Source organism: Elephas maximus, chromosome 6 (genome assembly GCF_024166365.1).
Source record: "Elephas maximus indicus isolate mEleMax1 chromosome 6, mEleMax1 primary haplotype, whole genome shotgun sequence".
NCBI classification, from domain to species: Eukaryota; Metazoa; Chordata; class Mammalia; order Proboscidea; family Elephantidae; genus Elephas; species Elephas maximus.
Window position 1 is genome coordinate 15,549,230 of NC_064824.1, and position 18,179 is coordinate 15,567,408.

The 18,179-nt window shown below is 39.9% G+C and overlaps 1 protein-coding gene across 2 annotated transcripts; it reads right to left on the bottom strand.

Annotated features, from left to right (window-relative positions):
- Positions 1-612: 612 nt before the first annotated feature.
- Positions 613-18,137, bottom strand: POLR2D (RNA polymerase II subunit D). 2 transcript variants are annotated; one of them, XM_049889117.1, is made up of 5 exons: positions 18,042-18,137; positions 9,327-9,507; positions 2,600-2,695; positions 1,496-1,606; positions 613-752 (listed from the first exon to the last, which is right to left on the bottom strand). In XM_049889117.1, exons 1-4 carry the CDS (start codon positions 18,112-18,114, stop codon positions 1,528-1,530), a joined length of 429 nt encoding a protein of 142 aa, XP_049745074.1. In that variant the 5' UTR covers positions 18,115-18,137; the 3' UTR covers positions 613-752; positions 1,496-1,527. The 2 variants fall into 2 exon arrangements, with proteins under 2 accessions (XP_049745074.1, XP_049745073.1); XM_049889116.1 differs by having other exon boundaries at positions 613-1,606.
- Positions 18,138-18,179: the final 42 nt, after the last annotated feature.

Here is an 18,179-nt window from a genome sequence, read left to right on the forward strand (position 1 = left end):
GTTTGTGGTAATTTGTTATAGCAGCTCTAGGAAATTAAATACAACAGGTCTTTTAACAATGACTTTTAAATATATTTAAAAAAAAAAAAGCTCAAGGACATTTATAATAAATGAATTGCAAATTAAAATGAGAGAACCATTTTTCATCTACTAGATAAGCAAATATTAAAAAAAATAGGTAATATTTGTATGAGAAAGCAGGTACTCATGTACATTGTTATTTGGAGTTTAACATGAAAGGATAATTTATAATTTCTATCAAAATTTTAAATGCCGTACCCTTGGACTCAGGAATTTAACATATACGTATATCCTTACATGTGCATAATCACTATAGCACTGTTTGTAATTGATTAAATAAATTATGATAAAGCCAGAGAATAGAAAAAAAGAATGAGCTATTAAAAAAAAACAGTTGGTTACTTAAAAACCATGTTATTTCAAAAACTGCAAGAGCTGCTGGTAATAGGGAACCTGGGGTTGAAAAGGGAGAGTTTTGACGTATTGTGGGGTTGTTAACCAATGTCAACGTGTGTACTAACTGCTTGATGAGAAATTAGTTTGTTCTATACACCTTCATCTAAAGTACAATTAAAAAAAAAAACTACAAGAGATTATGAAAATAAGTTTATTTTTGACTTAACCAACAGGTGACATGAAACAATCTTGACCTTTGAAGTCAACTTGGTTCTTTCTCCAGTCTTTTCTTCAGATCGTGAATACAGCAAGTGCCCCCAAGAAAAACCCCCACACTGTGAAGAAAACAGATATACCTCCCTTCAGAGAAATCAAAGCTACAATGTACAGATTTTAAACTGTTTCTCCCAATTAGCCTTACATCAATTGTCTTCACTGCAATGGCTCTGGAAGCAGCGGATTCTTTCCCTCCAAGTCCCACCCATTGTAGACTGCCTGTTGCTAACGACCAAGCCCAAAGATGTGGAAGGTATGTCCCACAGGAGGAGGCTCCAAAGTGTTCAGACCCTCAAGTCTGATCTATGAAGGAAAAAATCTTCATTTGGGGTGACAAAGTGAGGTCTTGACGACTCCAAAACCACATTCCAAAAAGACGAAGTTACCTGCCTACCTGAAGGCCCACAACACTCAGCACAATTAACCTTGGTTTTAACTGTTTTTCATCGTGAGCTTCTTGTCATGTTCTCATTTCAAAAACTATAAACACACTGAAATTAAAACACGAATTACTAAGGATAAAAAATAACACAGGGGCCAAATACCACAGGATGAGGTAGTCAACAGCATGGCCTATATGCGGATCACCCTACCTAACCCTTCCCAGAGGTTGGAGAAGATCTAGCAAGCTGAGGAAGCCACTGCAAGGCCCCTGAAGATGACACGCTTACCGTGGTTTAACAGTCAAGTTTGAAACGGCAACCTAAACAAAAACCAAGCCGCATCCCAAAGCAAGCCCAGCTGTTTTCTGAGTAGAATCTCTGTGCACGTCAGCCCACACCCTGGGAAGGTGGTGCTGTACCAGGGGTGTGGTCCCACCGGGATGTTTCGGTATTAATACTGGAAGCTGCGCTTTGTCTGGATGTCATCAAGAATCTGCTGCAGTTCCTCATCTTCAAACCTCCCCTCCAGGCTAGGAGAAGAAAACCAAAACAAATTGGTGATTTAGCAAATGACAAGTCTCTCACAGTCTTCAGTGTATGCTCACCTGTGAGCACCACGTGCCCACCTTTCCATTTATGCCTAAACACTGACATCCTTACCATTCAACTACACTTTTCCTTTTAAAAACAGTAGGAAATATCACAAACATATGAAAGGCACAGTAAATAAGTTAACCTTAATAAACTCACCCACTGTCGTCGAGTCGAACCTTAACAATTAGCCCTATTTGAGCTTGATTTCTTTAATAAAACCTGAGAGAAACAACTGATGGCCCTTAGTATGGTCCCTTTCCCTTTCCCAGAGTTGGTATTTATCAGTCTTATACATATTTTTATACCTAACTATATATATATATATCCACAAGCAAGATATAGCATTGGTTTTAAACGTTATGAGAAATAGCATCAGTCTGTATGTATCCACCTGCAATTTTTTCTCTTAAAATTCCTCTAGCATTTGTTCATACTATTCCATTTTATTCTAATCCATTAATTTTCTCCCTGCTGTATCATTCACATTCTATGACATTTTATCTATTGTTCACCGAGAAACTGTTTTCCAATTTCCGCTATTACTAACAATGCTGCAGTGAACACTGGAACATGTCTTCTTGTGAACCGGAGGGAGGTGCTTTAGGGCATGTACACAGGAAAGGATTTGGGGGTCATAGGATATATTCATCTTTAACTTTACTAGGTTTTGCCAAATTGCTCTCCAAAGTGACAGTACTAATTTATAATTTACACTCTTACCATCAGTGTATTAAAGTTCCAGCTGTTCTACCTTCTTGCTAATACTTATGGTATAAAACCATCATTTCATACATTATCAAAAAAGACATTCTCATTCAATATTGACATTATCTACCTAAGTTTTAAATGCACACACACTTTTAGACAGATTAACTTTACCTACAGGAATTTATCCAAAATTCATAATACTTATCACATCCACTACTAACCTTGGGATCAGAGCCTTAGACTCCTCAGCAGTCTCTGGGCAAAGATTGGCCAAACAGGCCAACTCAAACTTGTGAAGCTTCTTCTGGAGTAACAAGCTGATTGTAGGGAAGAAAATTAAAACAAAAAAATCAAAGAATGATCAACAGGAAAAGGGGAAACAAACATACCCAGCAAAAAAAAGAAGTAGGGTATCACAATCTTTCCAATACAGCTAGGTATGGCTGCAAAATTTTGCTTTCAAATCACTTCCTGTTCCAACTCCTGAAGAACAGGAAGTTCTGGGGAAGTCAGATAGCGACAATGAAAGTGAAGAGTGCACCCCAGGGCGGACCAGTCCCTGCTACCACGACCTTTGAAAAACCGCTATACCTCAGGGAGTATACAAAAATCTTTGGCCCCGGATTTGATATTGTTGCTCCCTGCTCTTCGTTACCATGCTCTCTTGCTTCCTTTGTTACCAATTTTGACTTAGACAAAATGTTACTTAAAATTACGTAAGATTAAATAAATACAAGCATACCCTACTTTGTACAAATATATGTGTAAACAGCATCTTATTTTAAATGTACTAAAAATGTTCAAACTACATAAAAGAACACTGTTAAAATATATCTTGGATTTTCATGCATCTAGCTCAGTGGCAACTAACAACAAGCTCTTAAAATGAAGCTTATCTATGATAAATTTAGTTTCAGTCAGAGTAGCAGGGGCGGGGGTCTGGAGGTGATGGTTTCAGGGGACATCTAGGTCAACTGGCATAACAAAGTTTATTAAGAAAATGTTCTGCATCCCACTTTTATGAATGGTGTCTGAGGTCTTAAAAGCTATCAAGTGGCCATCTAAGATGCATCAATTGGTCCCAACCCACCTGAAGCAAAGGAGAATGAAGAACAACAAAAACACAAGGAAAATATCAGCCCAAGAGACAAAAGGACCACGTAAACCAGAGACTCCATCAGCCTGAGACCAAAAGAACTAGATGGTGCCCAGCTATCACCAATGACCGCCCTGACAGGGAACACAACAGAGTCCCTGACAGAGCAGGAGAAAAGTGAGGTACAGAACTCAAATTCACATAAAAAAGACCAGACTTAACAGTCTGACTGAGACTGTAGGAACCCTCAAAGACTTGGCCCCCAGACACTCTGTAAACCCAGAAGTAAAACTATTCCCGAAGCCAACTCTTCAGACAAAGATTAGACTGGACTCTAAAACATAAAATAGTGCTTGTGAAGAGTGTGCTTCTTAGTTCAAGCAGATACACGGGACTAAATGGGTAGCTCCTGTCCAGACGCAGGGTGAGAAGGCAGGAATGGACAGGAGGTGGTTGGACGGACATGGGAAATACTATGTGGAAAGGAGAAGCATGCTGTCTCATTACAGAGACTGCAACTACTGTCAGATAACAGTATGTGTATAAATTCTTGTATGAGAAATTAAGTAGAGCTGTAAACTTTCACCTAAAGCACAAATAAAAAAAAAAAGTAAAAAAAAAAAAAAAACTGGTTTCAGAGAGGACCTTCAATTATCCCAATTATTCATTAGGAAACAAAATGTTTACTGTGCTCATCACTCTATTATAAACAAATTCGTCATTAATCAGTGTTACAACTTTATAATGACAGAAAATTAAAAGCCACCCATAACACCACCTAGACACAATGTTATCATTTTAGTACACCATTCCAAACATTTTTTCTGTTTCTGAATATATACTCACACATTTGTAACTTTTTATCATTTAATAAAGGGATTTTCATTTCATAAAGAAAATACTGTACACTTAGTGACATGGGAAGAGGTTCATAATGTAGTGTGTATGTGATGGAATTCACAGTAAAATGAACACATGCTTATTTCCAAACACACACACAAAAAATGCCACAAAGCTGAAAAATCATCTGAAATTCTACTATCTAGAAATAAACAGTGTTAAAAGTTCATGGAACGCTAGCAAGCGGCTATCTAAGATGCATCAATTGGTCTCAACTCACCTGGATCAAAGGAGAATTAAGAACACCAAGGACACAAGGTAATCACGAGCCTGAGACAGAAAGGGCCACATGAACCAGAGACTACATCAGCCTGAGACCAGAAGAACTAGATGGTGCCTGGCTACAACCGATGACTGCTCTGACAGGGAACACAACAGAGAACCCCTAAGGGAGCAGGAGAGCAGTAGGATGCAGACCCCAAATTCTCATGAAAAGACCAGACTTAATGGTCTGACTGAGGCTAGAAGGACCCCGGTGGTCACGGCCCCCAGACCTTCTGTTGGCCCAGGACAGGAACCATTCCTGAAGCCAACTCTTCAGACATGGATTGGGCTGGACAATGGGTTGGAGAGGGATGCTAGTGAGGAGTGAGCTTCTTGGATCAGGTGGACACTTGAGACTATGTTGGCATCTCCTGCCTGGAGGGGAGATGAGAGGGTAGAGTGGGTTAGAAACTGGTGAAAGAGACACGAAAAGAGAGTCGAGGGAGGGAGTGGGCTGTCTCATTAGGCGGAGAGCAATTGGGAGTGTGTAGCAAGGAGTATAAAAGTTTTTGTATGAGAGACTGACTTGATTTGTAAACTTTCACTTAAAGCTCAATTAAAAAAAAAGTTTATAGAGACTTTTCTGCCCTTTTTACTTACTTACACACACATAGGGAAAGAGACAAAGAGGGAGACAGCCAGTCCCCGGATAGCACAGTTAAGCACTCAACTGTTAGCAGAAAGGTTGGTGGTTCAAACCCATTCAGAGGCATCTTGGAAGATAGCCTGGTGACCTGCTTCTGAAAGATCTGCCTTGCAAACCTGGAGCAGTTCTACTCTGCACAGGAGATCACCATAAGGTGGAACTGACTTGGCGGCAACTAACATATATATACATATGTACATATGTATGCACGTATATATACACGTGTAGTCCCCGATTTATGACACATTCAAGTTAAGATGAACCACACTTACAACCATCCTATTTTCTGGGGGATATATCTTATCAGCAGTAATATGTACCACGTACAATGTTGCAGCGTGTAATTTGCTGATTTTATCATTCTCAGATATTCACTCACAGGTGCTCAATTTTACAATTTACTGTGCAAATCACTGCCATATAGTTTTCTAAACTAAATAAAGGGAATCAGTTGCTTGAAAACATGGACCAAAAGCTGATCGCTTTGCTAAAGTTAATAGGCAGATTCAGGAAGTACTGAAATGTTACCGGAAAATACAGGAAGAAGAAAAGAAAACGACTATACAGACAACTATCGCCAATGTTCTGACTAGAAACGCCATCCCCATTTCCAGAGATCATCTAGACCCTCCCACAAGTGGAGTTATTACTGCCAACGTTGTCCAACTCTTTTTCATCCTTGGCCTAAATTTTTATGATTTGGGTATTTTTTTTACATATCATGAAAATATATCTGTAAGTTTATATGTAATGTTTCCAACCCCAAAGACAATGACTGGATTTATAAGATACTGATAATAAATGGCTATAATAATGAAAACTAAAAAAAAAAAAAGGGTATTCAACATATGTCAGAACCAACTCACAACAAAGTCATCCTAAATTGGGGACTACCTGCATATTATAAACACACACACACACACACACACACACACACACACACACGTTGTTGTTGTTAGGCACCATCGAGTCTTTTCCAACTCACAGCAACCCTATGTACAACAGAATGAAACTCTGCCCGGTCCTGAGCCAACCTCATAATTGTTATGTTTGAGCTCACTGTTACAGCCACTGTGTCAAGTCATCTCATTGAGGGTCTTCCTCTTTTTCGAAGACCCTCTACTTTACCAAGCATGATGTCCTTCTCCAGGGACTGGTCCCACCTGAAAACACGTCCAAAGTATGTGAAATCAAGTCTCACCATACTCGCTAAGGCGCATGCATATTTTTTGCATATTTTAATTGAACACTTTTAAGTAACACTGTTTGAACCTCATTGTAAATGCATCCAAATACTTCTATGTACACTTGGTTAGTTGTATTTTTTAAAGATAAATTCCCGCAAGTAGAATTATCAAAGGATATGCCCCTTTTGAAGGCTTTTGAGACAGTGTCAAAGTTGTGTCCTACAAGGGCTTTACCAATGTACATTCCAAGCAGCAAAGAATTCAAGTGTGTTTACAACAACTTCCATATGAAGAACTCAATGACATTGATTACATTTTATGTTGTGCTGCCATTATAGACATCCTCTTCCAAAATATCCCACCACCATTCTTTAAAAATATTTTGTGTCTTCACTGAAAGTTTACACAGTAAGTTAGATTCCTGTTTAACAATTACTACACGTACTGTTCAGAGACATTGGTTACATTTTTCACAATGTTTTAACATTCTCATTAATTCCCTTCTGAATGTTTCACTGCCAGTAACCTGGTTTCTCTGTCCCCTTACTCTTTTATCTTTGCTTTAGAGTAACTGTTGACCATTTGGTCTCATATAGACGATTCTTTAATATTCTTTATGAGCCAATCTATTATTTATGTAAAAGGTGCCCTCAGGGGGTAGTTTCAGGTCAAGGTTTATGGAGTATATCAGGGCCACCACTATTACTTTTTAATCTTTTAAATCTACTTAGGTATATTACCATTTTTTTAATTTTCTTGAGAATAAATATTACTTCATATGAATAAAATTGCCATTTGAAGTTCTTATGTACATTCAACATTTATAGACTAAGCCCATTTTTTAAAAACTGAGTGTCATCTTTCTTATTTCTAAGAACTTTTAATAATAAAGATATCAACCCTTTTCGAGTTGATTCATACTTACATTTTATATATGGTATTTATTTTGATATAGGGAAGATGTATGTACAAATTCATTTATTCAACAAATATTTATTTAGTGCCTACAACGAGATCAAAACAGTGGTAGATGACGTTCCTACCACCCGGAAGCTTACATTCAGCTATCGTCTATCAATTTTCCCCCACTCAGAAGTCTTGCTGACCATACCACAGCCACGATAATATGTATGTTCACTCTTGTTATCACCCAGCAACTTTGTGAATCATAGTTTACATGTAAATACTGGGAATTCATGTTGTTGTAAGGTATGAGAAACTCAGTTTCAAAATATTTCCCCAACAATTAATGGAGTAATATAAAATATGAGAGGAGATTTATATATGAGTCTGTTCCTGAACCTTCAAAGGTCTGTTCAAATGATTTGTCTATTCTGATGCCAACGTGACACTATTTTAACTACTGTCATTCTTTTTTGAAAATGTACTGATAATTCTTACAAGCTTAATATCATTTTATTAAACTTGCTCTCACCCTAAAAAATCCCTTGGAGGTTTAGAATGGCATTAAATGTACACATAACTTTTATAATATTAAGACCTCTTACTCATGAATACCTACCTCCACTTTCACTTATGCAAGTCATCTTTTAGGTCCAATAGTCTGTTAATTTTTCATGGAAGCTCTACCTATTCCCTTCCAATCTTTCCCTCATGTATACACACTATTTGAAAAGCAGAGTGTAATTCCTACACCAGTTTATCACCTTCATTCTCCCCACACTTAACAGATGCGAACATCTTTCAATTTCATTTTCTACCACAATTTTAAATGGTGATAAAGTAATCCATATCAAATGGATCTACCACAATTCATTTAATCACTGCTTAATGTTTAGTTTGCTTTTTTTTATCTTTAGTTATTATAAATAGCTCTCTAAAAAGTATCTGCGTATTGTTGTCTTTTTGTCCATCTGCCTTTTCCCTAGGATAGCACTGCTCAAATATTTTCACCAAAGTAAAACAAACGAATGTCTGTCCTACCCAGGGGACCTAAAAGCATACGCTGAAATGGCTTTCTAGAACTTCAAGTTTTTAAGTCTTATGATTTAATTTAAAAATTCACGCACATTTTTGTTTTACTTCATAATATGCTGGTATGCTTGCTTTAATATTAAAATGTTTTACATTACCTACCATCAAGTAAAACTGATAATTTAGGAAGAAGAGCTGTTTCTCTGCGGCCTCCTACATGCCACAACACATCTTTGCATTTCCCAAGGTACATCCAACCCAACAGAAAGAAGTCCTCAAAGTCAGTCACCGTTTGAAAGGTAAAAGCAAAATGCAGAAAGAATGGTCCTCAAGAATCAGACCTATATGCATTAACGCACAAAGATCTCTAAGACGTTTTAGATGAATAATAAATAAGCCCATTTTATTTAAGAATGAAAAATCCTCTATAAAACAATGCTATATATATATATATACATATTTTTAAGCTGCATGTATATGCATGCGATTACATGGAAAAAGTTTGCAGAGCTATACTCACCAACCTACTAACAGAAGTTCCTTATAAGAAATTAAAAATTTTCTGACAAAAGCATTATTTTAGATACATTAAACTCACAGATCATGTGAGGGAAGGGAGAGGGAGGAGGATGAGGACAGCATTCTACATCCAGATGCCCAATAAAAAAAATCAAACCAAACCTGTTGCCACTGAGTTGATTCCAACTCACAGGCACCCTACAGGATGCGCAGAGCTGCCCCGCAGGTTCCCAGGGCTGTGCTCTGTACTGACGCAGACTGCCGCATCTTGCTCCTGTGGAGTGGCTGGTGGGTTCAAACCACTGACCTTTCGGTTAGCAGTTGAGCATTTAACCACTGTGCCACCAGGGCTCCTTCAGACGCCCAATACTTCAGATTAATAAATTTCTTTTAGCACTTACCTGCGGACACTGGCAATGGTCTCTCTGTTTTTGAAACGACTGAAACGGGCTGTGTAGTTTAAAGTTTTCATGAAGACTTCTGAGAGTTCTTGTTCATCCTCTGCACTCTCATTCTGCTGCTTTCGATGCTCTAGAAGCATATGAACTTCGGAATTGAGAAGCGTCTCAGCTGTTTCAAACTCTGGGAGAAGCACGTCAGATAAATATTCATTCAAAAGTCTGCTTCTAAATTTCGTTTTATGTCTTTGCCTCTGCAGAAATTCAGAGGCCTTATACTCCACGTTGCTGCTTCCATCCATACTAGAACACCACAAGGTACACTGGCGTCTACTAACTACTACAATTTGGGTAGTTTGGCCTAGACAGCTTCTGACATCAAGGAGCCTGACCTGGACATGCTATTAAAAAACAATATAATTCTAGTCTAGTTACTGAACTCACAATGGAGCATAACCAGAAGTTATTTATTTACAGCTTACATGAATCTTTGTATTTCTATAATGCTAATATTATACTCTCAATTTTAAGAGTTACCACATGCTAGGGAAGGCCAACTGTCTGGAAACACATGTGAATAATGTACCCCCAATTCTATTTTCGTACCTGCACAAATCTATTATTTACTATTAAACCAGGTCACTACCTATTATGGACTGCCAGGCACTGAAAAAAGGGCTGGAAGCCCCTACCGTCCGGATTTCAGAGTCTAATGCAGCCTATCGACTAAACCCAATTCAACTCACCATTTTACCCAAATCTCTTACCCTTTATATTCATTTAAAAGAATCCTCTTGACCAACAGGAATGCCTAGAAGCAATCTTTAAAAATTAGGTCTGAAAAAAAGAAGCCCAGGACTCCGTAACATAATATGTGGCAACCTTTTCTTATATTTTCAGAAAAGCACTGTTAAACATGCTATTATCCCTTTGGGAAAATCATTCTCTCCCTACAATCTCACAGGAACATATATTCCTAGTACTTATCACAAAGAGTTAGAGCTGGTTTGGATCTACCGTTCCCGTTTGTCAGGAAGTGCCCCCAGCACAGGGACCATGTCCTATTCAGGTTTATAACACTGCGCGATGATGAAGGGGAAGCAACAGTGACGGAAATGCCAAACTCCTTGCATTTTGCATTTGCATGTGATAAGGTTGTGCTTACTGTTAGGGCGATCACTGACAACTCCACCAGATGATGTCACAGTCCAGGCAACAGCCTCACCTTGCTGACAAGATTCACTTTTATAACATGCACAGTCAAATAAGAAACTACTTTTATTTGAAAAATACTTATTGCTATTGAATATAATAAGCACTCAAAAGCTTTTTTTTTTACTTTTTTATTGTGGCAAAAATATACAAAACAAATCCTTCAGCAATTCAACAATTTCCAAAACGACAATTCAGAGATACTGGTTACATTCTTCATGTTGTGTAACCTTTATTGCTGGCCTTTCCCAATATATTCCACTATTATTAACATAAACTCACTACTCCCTAAGCAAAACTCCCCCTTTCCCCACCCCTGGTAACCACCAATAATCTTTGGTTTCTGTGTATTTGCTTATTTCATATAAGTGAGATCATACAGTATTTGTCCTTTTGTAACTCACTTATTTCACTCAGCATGTTTTCTAGGTTCATCTATGTTGTGGCATGCATCAGAACTTCTTTTCTCTTTATGGCTGAATAATACTCCATTGTGTGCATATACATATTTTTTTATTTATCTGTTGATGAACATTTCAGTTTCCACCTTTTGTCTATGGTGAAACACTGTTGTACAGGTTTCTGCTTGTGTTCCTGCCTTCACTTCTTCTGTGTATATATCTAGGGTTGGGATTTCTGGGTCACATGGTAGTTCTATGCTCAACGTTTTGAAGAACCGCCAAAGTGTTCTCCGCAATAGCTACGCTATTTTACGTTCCCACCAGGAATGGATAAGGGTTCCAGTTTCTCCACAACCTTGCCAACACCTGTTATTTTCTGTTGTTTTGATCACTGCCACCCTAATAGGGGGTGAGGCGATATCTCATTTAGTTTTGATTTGCATCTCCATCCTAGTAGCGTTATGGTTAAGAGCTACGGCTGCTAACCAAAAGGCTGTTAGTTCAAATCCACCAGGCGCTCTTTGGAAATCCTATGGGGCAGCTCTATTCTGTTCATTAGGGTCGCTATAAGTCGGAATCAACTCAATGGCAACGGGTTTTTTTTGGTAATGGCCAAATAACATTGAGCATCTTTTCATTTGTTTATTGGCCATCTGAATATCCTCTCTGGTCAAATGTCTGTTCAAGTCTTCCACCCATTTTTTGATTGGGTTGTTTGACTTTTTGTTGTAAGAAGTTTTTAAAATATATTTATGGATCTTACACCTTTATCACATATTTAAGGAACGCTGGTAGTACAACAGTTGGTTGTTCGAACCCACCCAGCAGCTCCATGGGAGAAACACCTGGTGATCTGCTCCCATAAAGATTACGGCCTAGGAAACCCTATGGGGAAGCTCTACTGTATCACATGGGGTAGCTATGTATCAAAATTGATTTGATGGCACCTAACATCAGACATGGAAACCCTGGTGGCATAGTGATTAAGTGCTACAGCTGCTAACCCAAGGGTCGGCAGTTCAAATCCGCCAGGCGCTCCTTAGAAACTCTACGGGGCAGTTCTACTCTGTCCTATAGGGTCGCTGTGACTCGACGGCACTGGGTTTGGTTTTTTTTGGTAACATCAGATACACGGTTTCCGAAAATCTTCTCCCAATCTGTAGTTATATCTTCACTTTGTGGATATAGCATTTGATTAAGTATTTAATTTTATGAAGTCCCATTTATCTATTTTGTCTTTTCTTGCTTGTGCTGTCATACTTAATCCATCGTTAAAAACTAGGTCTTACAACCTTGCTTCTTCATTTTCTTCTAAGAATTGTACGGTTTTAGATTTCCTATTTACATCCTTGATCCATTTTGAATTGGTTTTTGTGTATGGTGTGAGCCATGGGACCTGACTCATCTTTCTGCATGTGAAAATCCAATTTTCTCAGCATCATTTGTTGAAGAGACTTCCTTCCCCACTGAACGGACCGAGCACTCCTGTCGAAAATCAGCTGACCGGAGATGTATGAATTTATTTCCGGACTCTATTCTATTCCATTGGTCTATACGTCTATTAACACACCAGAATTGTGTTGTTTTAATTACTGCCCTGGTGGCCCAGTGGTTAAGCATTTGGCTGCTAACCAAAACAGCAGCAGTTTGAATCTACCAGCAGCTCCTTGGAAACCCTATGAGGCAGTTCTACTCTGTCCTATAGGGTCGTTATGGTTGGAATCAACTTGATGGCAATGGGTTTGGTTTTTGTTGTTGTTGTTATAGAATATTTTGACCAGCAGCTACTTTTAATTTCCAACCTGACAGCAGCAGAGTTTGACCAGGAAGAACCTCAGAGCACCTTTCTTTCCAGTCCATTAGCCTAGAAATTATCATACGGGAAATATCAAACTGAGTGCCTAGTCTGGGACTAAAATGTGTCTCTTTCCATCTTCAACTCTCTGAGGTGGTGTTAGTACAAGTGAAGAAACTACCAGCTCAGAGCAGTAAGTGGAAAGGTATTACACGCAGAACTGTTGTTGCTGTGTGCTGTTTACTCGATTCTGACTCAGAGCCCTTACAGGACAGAGTAGAACGGCACCATAGGGTTTCCTAGTCTGCAAATCTTTATGGGAGCAGATCACCAGGTCTTTTCCCCTATGAAGCCAGGGTGGGTTCAAACTCCCCAACCTTTTGGTTGGCAGCCAAGCACTTAACCATTGTGCTACCAGGGCTCCTTAGCATGACTCACGAAATCCCAACTGCGAGCAAAAAGTGACAAAGTGACATGAGGCAAAAAACAAAAACAACTAATTACCTGGTAAGTCTCAAGTCTCTGAGGCTGCAGCATGAAGACAGCCTTAGAAAATGGAAATTAAAAGGCTAAGCAAACCCATAACAAGGGAAGACAGTGAACTGGTAATCAAAAACCTCCCAACAAAGTCCAGGATGATGGCCTCACTGGGAAATTCTACCAAACATGTAAAGAATTGATATCGATCTTTCTCAAACTCTTTCGAAAAATACAAGAGGAGAAAACGCTTCCTAACTCATTCTATAAGACCAGCATTTCCCTGATACCAAAGCTAGACAAGGATGCCACAAGAAAATATATAGATGCAAAAATCCTCAACAACATAATAGTTAATCACATCAAACAGCATATTAAAAGAAAACTATACACCATAACCAAGTGGGATTTATTCTGGTTCAACGTATCAATGTAATAAACCACATAAATAGAACAAAGGACAAGGACCACATGATTATCTCAAGCGATGCAGAAAAGACAACTGACACTCAACAAACTAGGAACTGAATGAAAATGTCTCAGTATAATAAAGGGCCTTTATGAAAAACTAGGAGCTAACACCATATTCGATGGTGGAAGACTGAAAGCTTTCCCTCTAAGATCTGAACTAAGACAAGGATGCCCGCTTCCACCATCACTATTCGACACTGTACTGGAAGTTCTAGCAAGAGCAATTAGTCAAGAAAAAGAAATAAAAGGCATCCAAGTCGGAAAATAAGTAAAACTATCTCTATTCACAGATGACATGATACTACGTAGAGAAAACTCCAAAGAATCCAAAAGACAGCTACTAGAGCTAATAAGCAAATTCAGCAAAGTGGTAGGGTACAATGTTTAAAGCAAAAACTAGTTGTCTTTCTATAAACCAGCAATGAACAACCTGAAAAGGAAATAAAGAAAACAACTCCATTTACGATAGCATCTAAAAGAAGAAAATACCTAGGAATAAACTTAACCAGGGAGGCAGAAGAGTTACACACTGAAAACTATAAAACACTGCTAAAAGAATTTAAAGAACACATACCCATAGCAATCTACAGATTCAATTCAATCTTTCTATAAACCTCAACAGCTTTCTTTGTGGACATGGAAAAGCCAATCCTCAAGTTCATGGAACTGCAAGGGGCCCCAAATAGTCAAAACATTCTTGAAAAAGAAGAACAAATTTGAAAGACTCACACTTCCCAATTTAAAGATGCACTATAAAGCTATAGGAAACCCTGATGGCGTAGTGGTTAAGTGCTACAGCTGCTAACCAAGAGGTCAGCGGTTCAAATCCGCCAGGCACTCCTTGGAAGCTCTATGGGGCAGTACTACTCTGTCCTACAGGGTTGCTGTAAGTCGGAATCGACTCGATGGAAATGGGTTTGGTTTTATAAAGCTAATAGAACAATAGGATAAAATTGAGAATCAACAAATAAACGCATGCAATCTATGAGCAATTAATTTTTGACAAGGGTGCCAAACCTATTTAATGGGGGAAACAACAGTCTCTTCAACAAATGCTGAAACTGGATGTCCACATGCAAAAGAATGAAGGTGGACCCATAACTCACACTGTATACAAAAATTAACTCAAAATTGATCAAGGATCTAAATATAAGAACTAAAACCATAGAACTCTTAGAAGAAAGCATAGGGGTAATGCTTCAGGACCTAGATTTTTTTTTACGACAGATTCTTGGATATGACACCGAAAACATGAGCAACAAAAGACAAAATAAACTTCATCAAAATTAAAAACTTTTGTGCATCAACGGACTTTATCAAGAAAGTGAAGAGCCAGCCTTACATAATGGGAGAAAATATATATCTGTAAAGGGTTAAATATTCAGAATACATAAGGAACTTACACAACTCAACAAGAAAAACAACCCAATGAAAAAATGGACAAAGGGCTTAAAGAGACATGTCTCCAGTGAATACAGATGAATGGCCAACAGGCACATGAAAAGATGCTCAACATCATTAGTCATTTGTTGCTGTCGAGTTAGTTCCAACTCATATCGACCCTATGTACAACAGAATGAAACACTGCCCAGTCCTGTGCCATCCTCACAATCATTGGTATGCTTGAGCCCACTGTTGCAACTGCTGTGTCAATCCACCTCGTTGAGGGCCTTTCTGTTTTTTGCTGACCCTCTGCTTTACCAAGCATGATGTCCTTCTCCAGGGACTGATTCCTCCTGATAATATGTCCAAAGTATGTGAGACATAGACTCACCATCCTTGTCTCTAAGGAGCATTCTGGTTGTACTTTCTCCAAGACAGATCTGTTCATTCTTTTGGCAGTCCATGGTACATTCAATATTCTTCGCCAACACCACAATTCAAAGACGTCAATTCTTCCTCGGTCTTCCTTATTCATCGTCCAGCTTTCACATGCATATGAAACGAAGTCCCAAAAGCTTGACTTCATCCACGTAATTAAAGAAGACTCTACTGTGAGGAGGCAGCTCTTCCCCAGGCATGTTTTGAGTGCTTCCAAGCTGGCGGCTCATCTTCCGGCACTATATCAGACAGTGTTCCTCTGCTGTTCATAAGGTTTTTACTGGCTAATTCTTTTCAGAAGTAGACTGCCAGGTCGTTCTTCCTAGTCTGTCTTAGTCTGGAAACTCAGCTGAAACCTGTTTGGCATGGGTGACCCTGCTGGTATTTGAATACCGGTGGCACAGCTTCCAGCATCACAGCAACACGCAAGCCCCCACAGTATGACAAACTGATAGACACATGGGGGATTAGTCATTAGGGAAATGAAAATAAAAACCACACTGAGATATTGCTTCATTCCTATTAGGATGGCTATCATCAGAAAAGGAAATCCTCGTGGCATAGTGGTTAAGTGTTGCAGCTGCTAATCAAAAGGTTGGCAGTTCAAATCCACCAGCGACTCCTTGGAAACTCCATGGGGCAGTTCTACTCTGTCCTACAGGGTGACTATAAGTCAGAATTGACTTGATGGCAATTGGTTTGGTTTTTTTTGGTTTATTATCAGAAAAATGGAAAATGACTAGTGTCGGTGAAGACGGGAGAAATTGCTCATCTATTGCTTGTGGGAATGATAAGTGGTCTGGGACAGTAAAAAAGTTTGGTGGTTCCTCAAAATATTAAACTACCATATGAGCCAGCTACTCTACTCCTAAATATACAGTTATTCCCAAATACTTGAAATCAGGGACTCAAATAGATATTTGTACACTAATGCTCACTGCAGCAGTATTCACAACTGCCAAAAGATGGAAAGATGAATGGATTAACAAAACTTGGTAAATATATACAAAGGAATATTATTCAGCCACAAAGAGATTACATTCTTATGTATGTGACTGTATGGATGAACCCTGAAAACATTACATTAAATGAATAGCTGGTACAAGCAGTTAACACTCGGCTGCTAACTGAAAGGCTGGAGGTTCAAGTTCACCCAGAGGTCCCTAGAAAGAAAGTCTTTGGTGATTTACTTCTGAAAAATTAGCCATTGAAAACCCTGTGGAACACAGCTCTACTCTGACACACACTGGGTAATGTGAAGTGAAGTAAGTCAGACTCAAAAGGATGAATACTGTATGATCCCACTTATATGAAATATTTAGACCAGGACAGGCACAGAGACAAAAGTTTATCAGTAGTTAGCAGGAGATGGGGGAGGAGGGAATGGAGAGTTACTGTTTAAAGGGTAGTGGGTTTGTTCGGGGAGCCCCGGTAAAATAGTGGTTAAGTGTTATAGCTGCTAACCAAAAGGTAGGCAGTTCGAATCCACCAGGTGCTCCTTGGAACCTCTCTGTCCTATAGGGTCGCAACTGATTGTGGCCAATGGGTTTGGTTTGGTTTTGGGGCTTGTTTGGGGAGCCCTGGTGGTGCACTGATTAAGAGCGTGGCTGCTAACCAAAAGGACAGCAGTTTGAATCCACCAGCAGCTCCTTAAACATCCTATGGACAGTTTTATTCCGTCCTATAGGGTCACCCTGAGTCGGAATCTACTCGAGGACAATGGGGTTTTGGGTTCCTCCGAGGTGATAGTTTGAAAACCGAAAGCTGTAAGAATTACACAGCCTAGTGAATGTGATTCATGTTACTGAACTGTACACTTCAGACTAGCTGAAAACAGCAAATTGGTTTTGATACACATTTTAACACAATGCAAAAAGATACCTAAACAAGAGTTACTAATAAGAATACAAAAAGTTTATTGCTACTGTCAACGCCTTTAAGACTGCTGAAAAATAAGCCAAAGTAGGGATGCCTCCCTTTCTGCACTAAACCAAACATACTTCTTAAATGGTAAGGTCATCTTTTAAAATCCTAAGGCTCCTGCTCATTTTGGCATTCCAAATTAAAGTGAGATCCGTTCCACTAACCGGAAGGCGTTCCCTGATAACAAGGCTGCTCTACCTGTCATGACGCTGAAGCATTCCACACTGTTACCACAGGCAGCATGAGGCCGCCGCCCAGAAGGCAGCGTGGAGCTGGGCTTGCTGTACACTCCCGTAGACCGGTCCGAAGCCCCCACCCTCCCGGGCAGGCCGGGGGTGAGCCAGGCCAGGCTAGGAGCGATCACGACCGCGAGGAGCTCCCCTACTTCTCCCGCCCGGGCTGCCCGGGGCTCAGCGCCGAAGGTGCGGGGCTGAGGAGTGGATCTGGCTGGCTCCATACCTCCAAAGGCACCCGGCAGGTGCCCGCCCCGGCCTCCTCCCTGCCTCCCTCCCTCCCGACGCCGAGCCCTGGGCAGGCAGGGTGAACCGCGAGGCCTGAGGCGACCACGCGAAGCTGCGGCCGGAGGGAGTCGGGCAGCCCGGAGCAGCCCTGCCCCACCTTTGGGGAAGATCAACTGCGAAGCGTCCTCCTCCACGTCGCCAGCCCGCGAATCGCTGCCGCCCGCCGCCATCTCAACAGCGCTCCGCTCCGGGCGCCACCGGAAGCGGAAGTGTGGAGTCTCCGGCTGTGGTCACG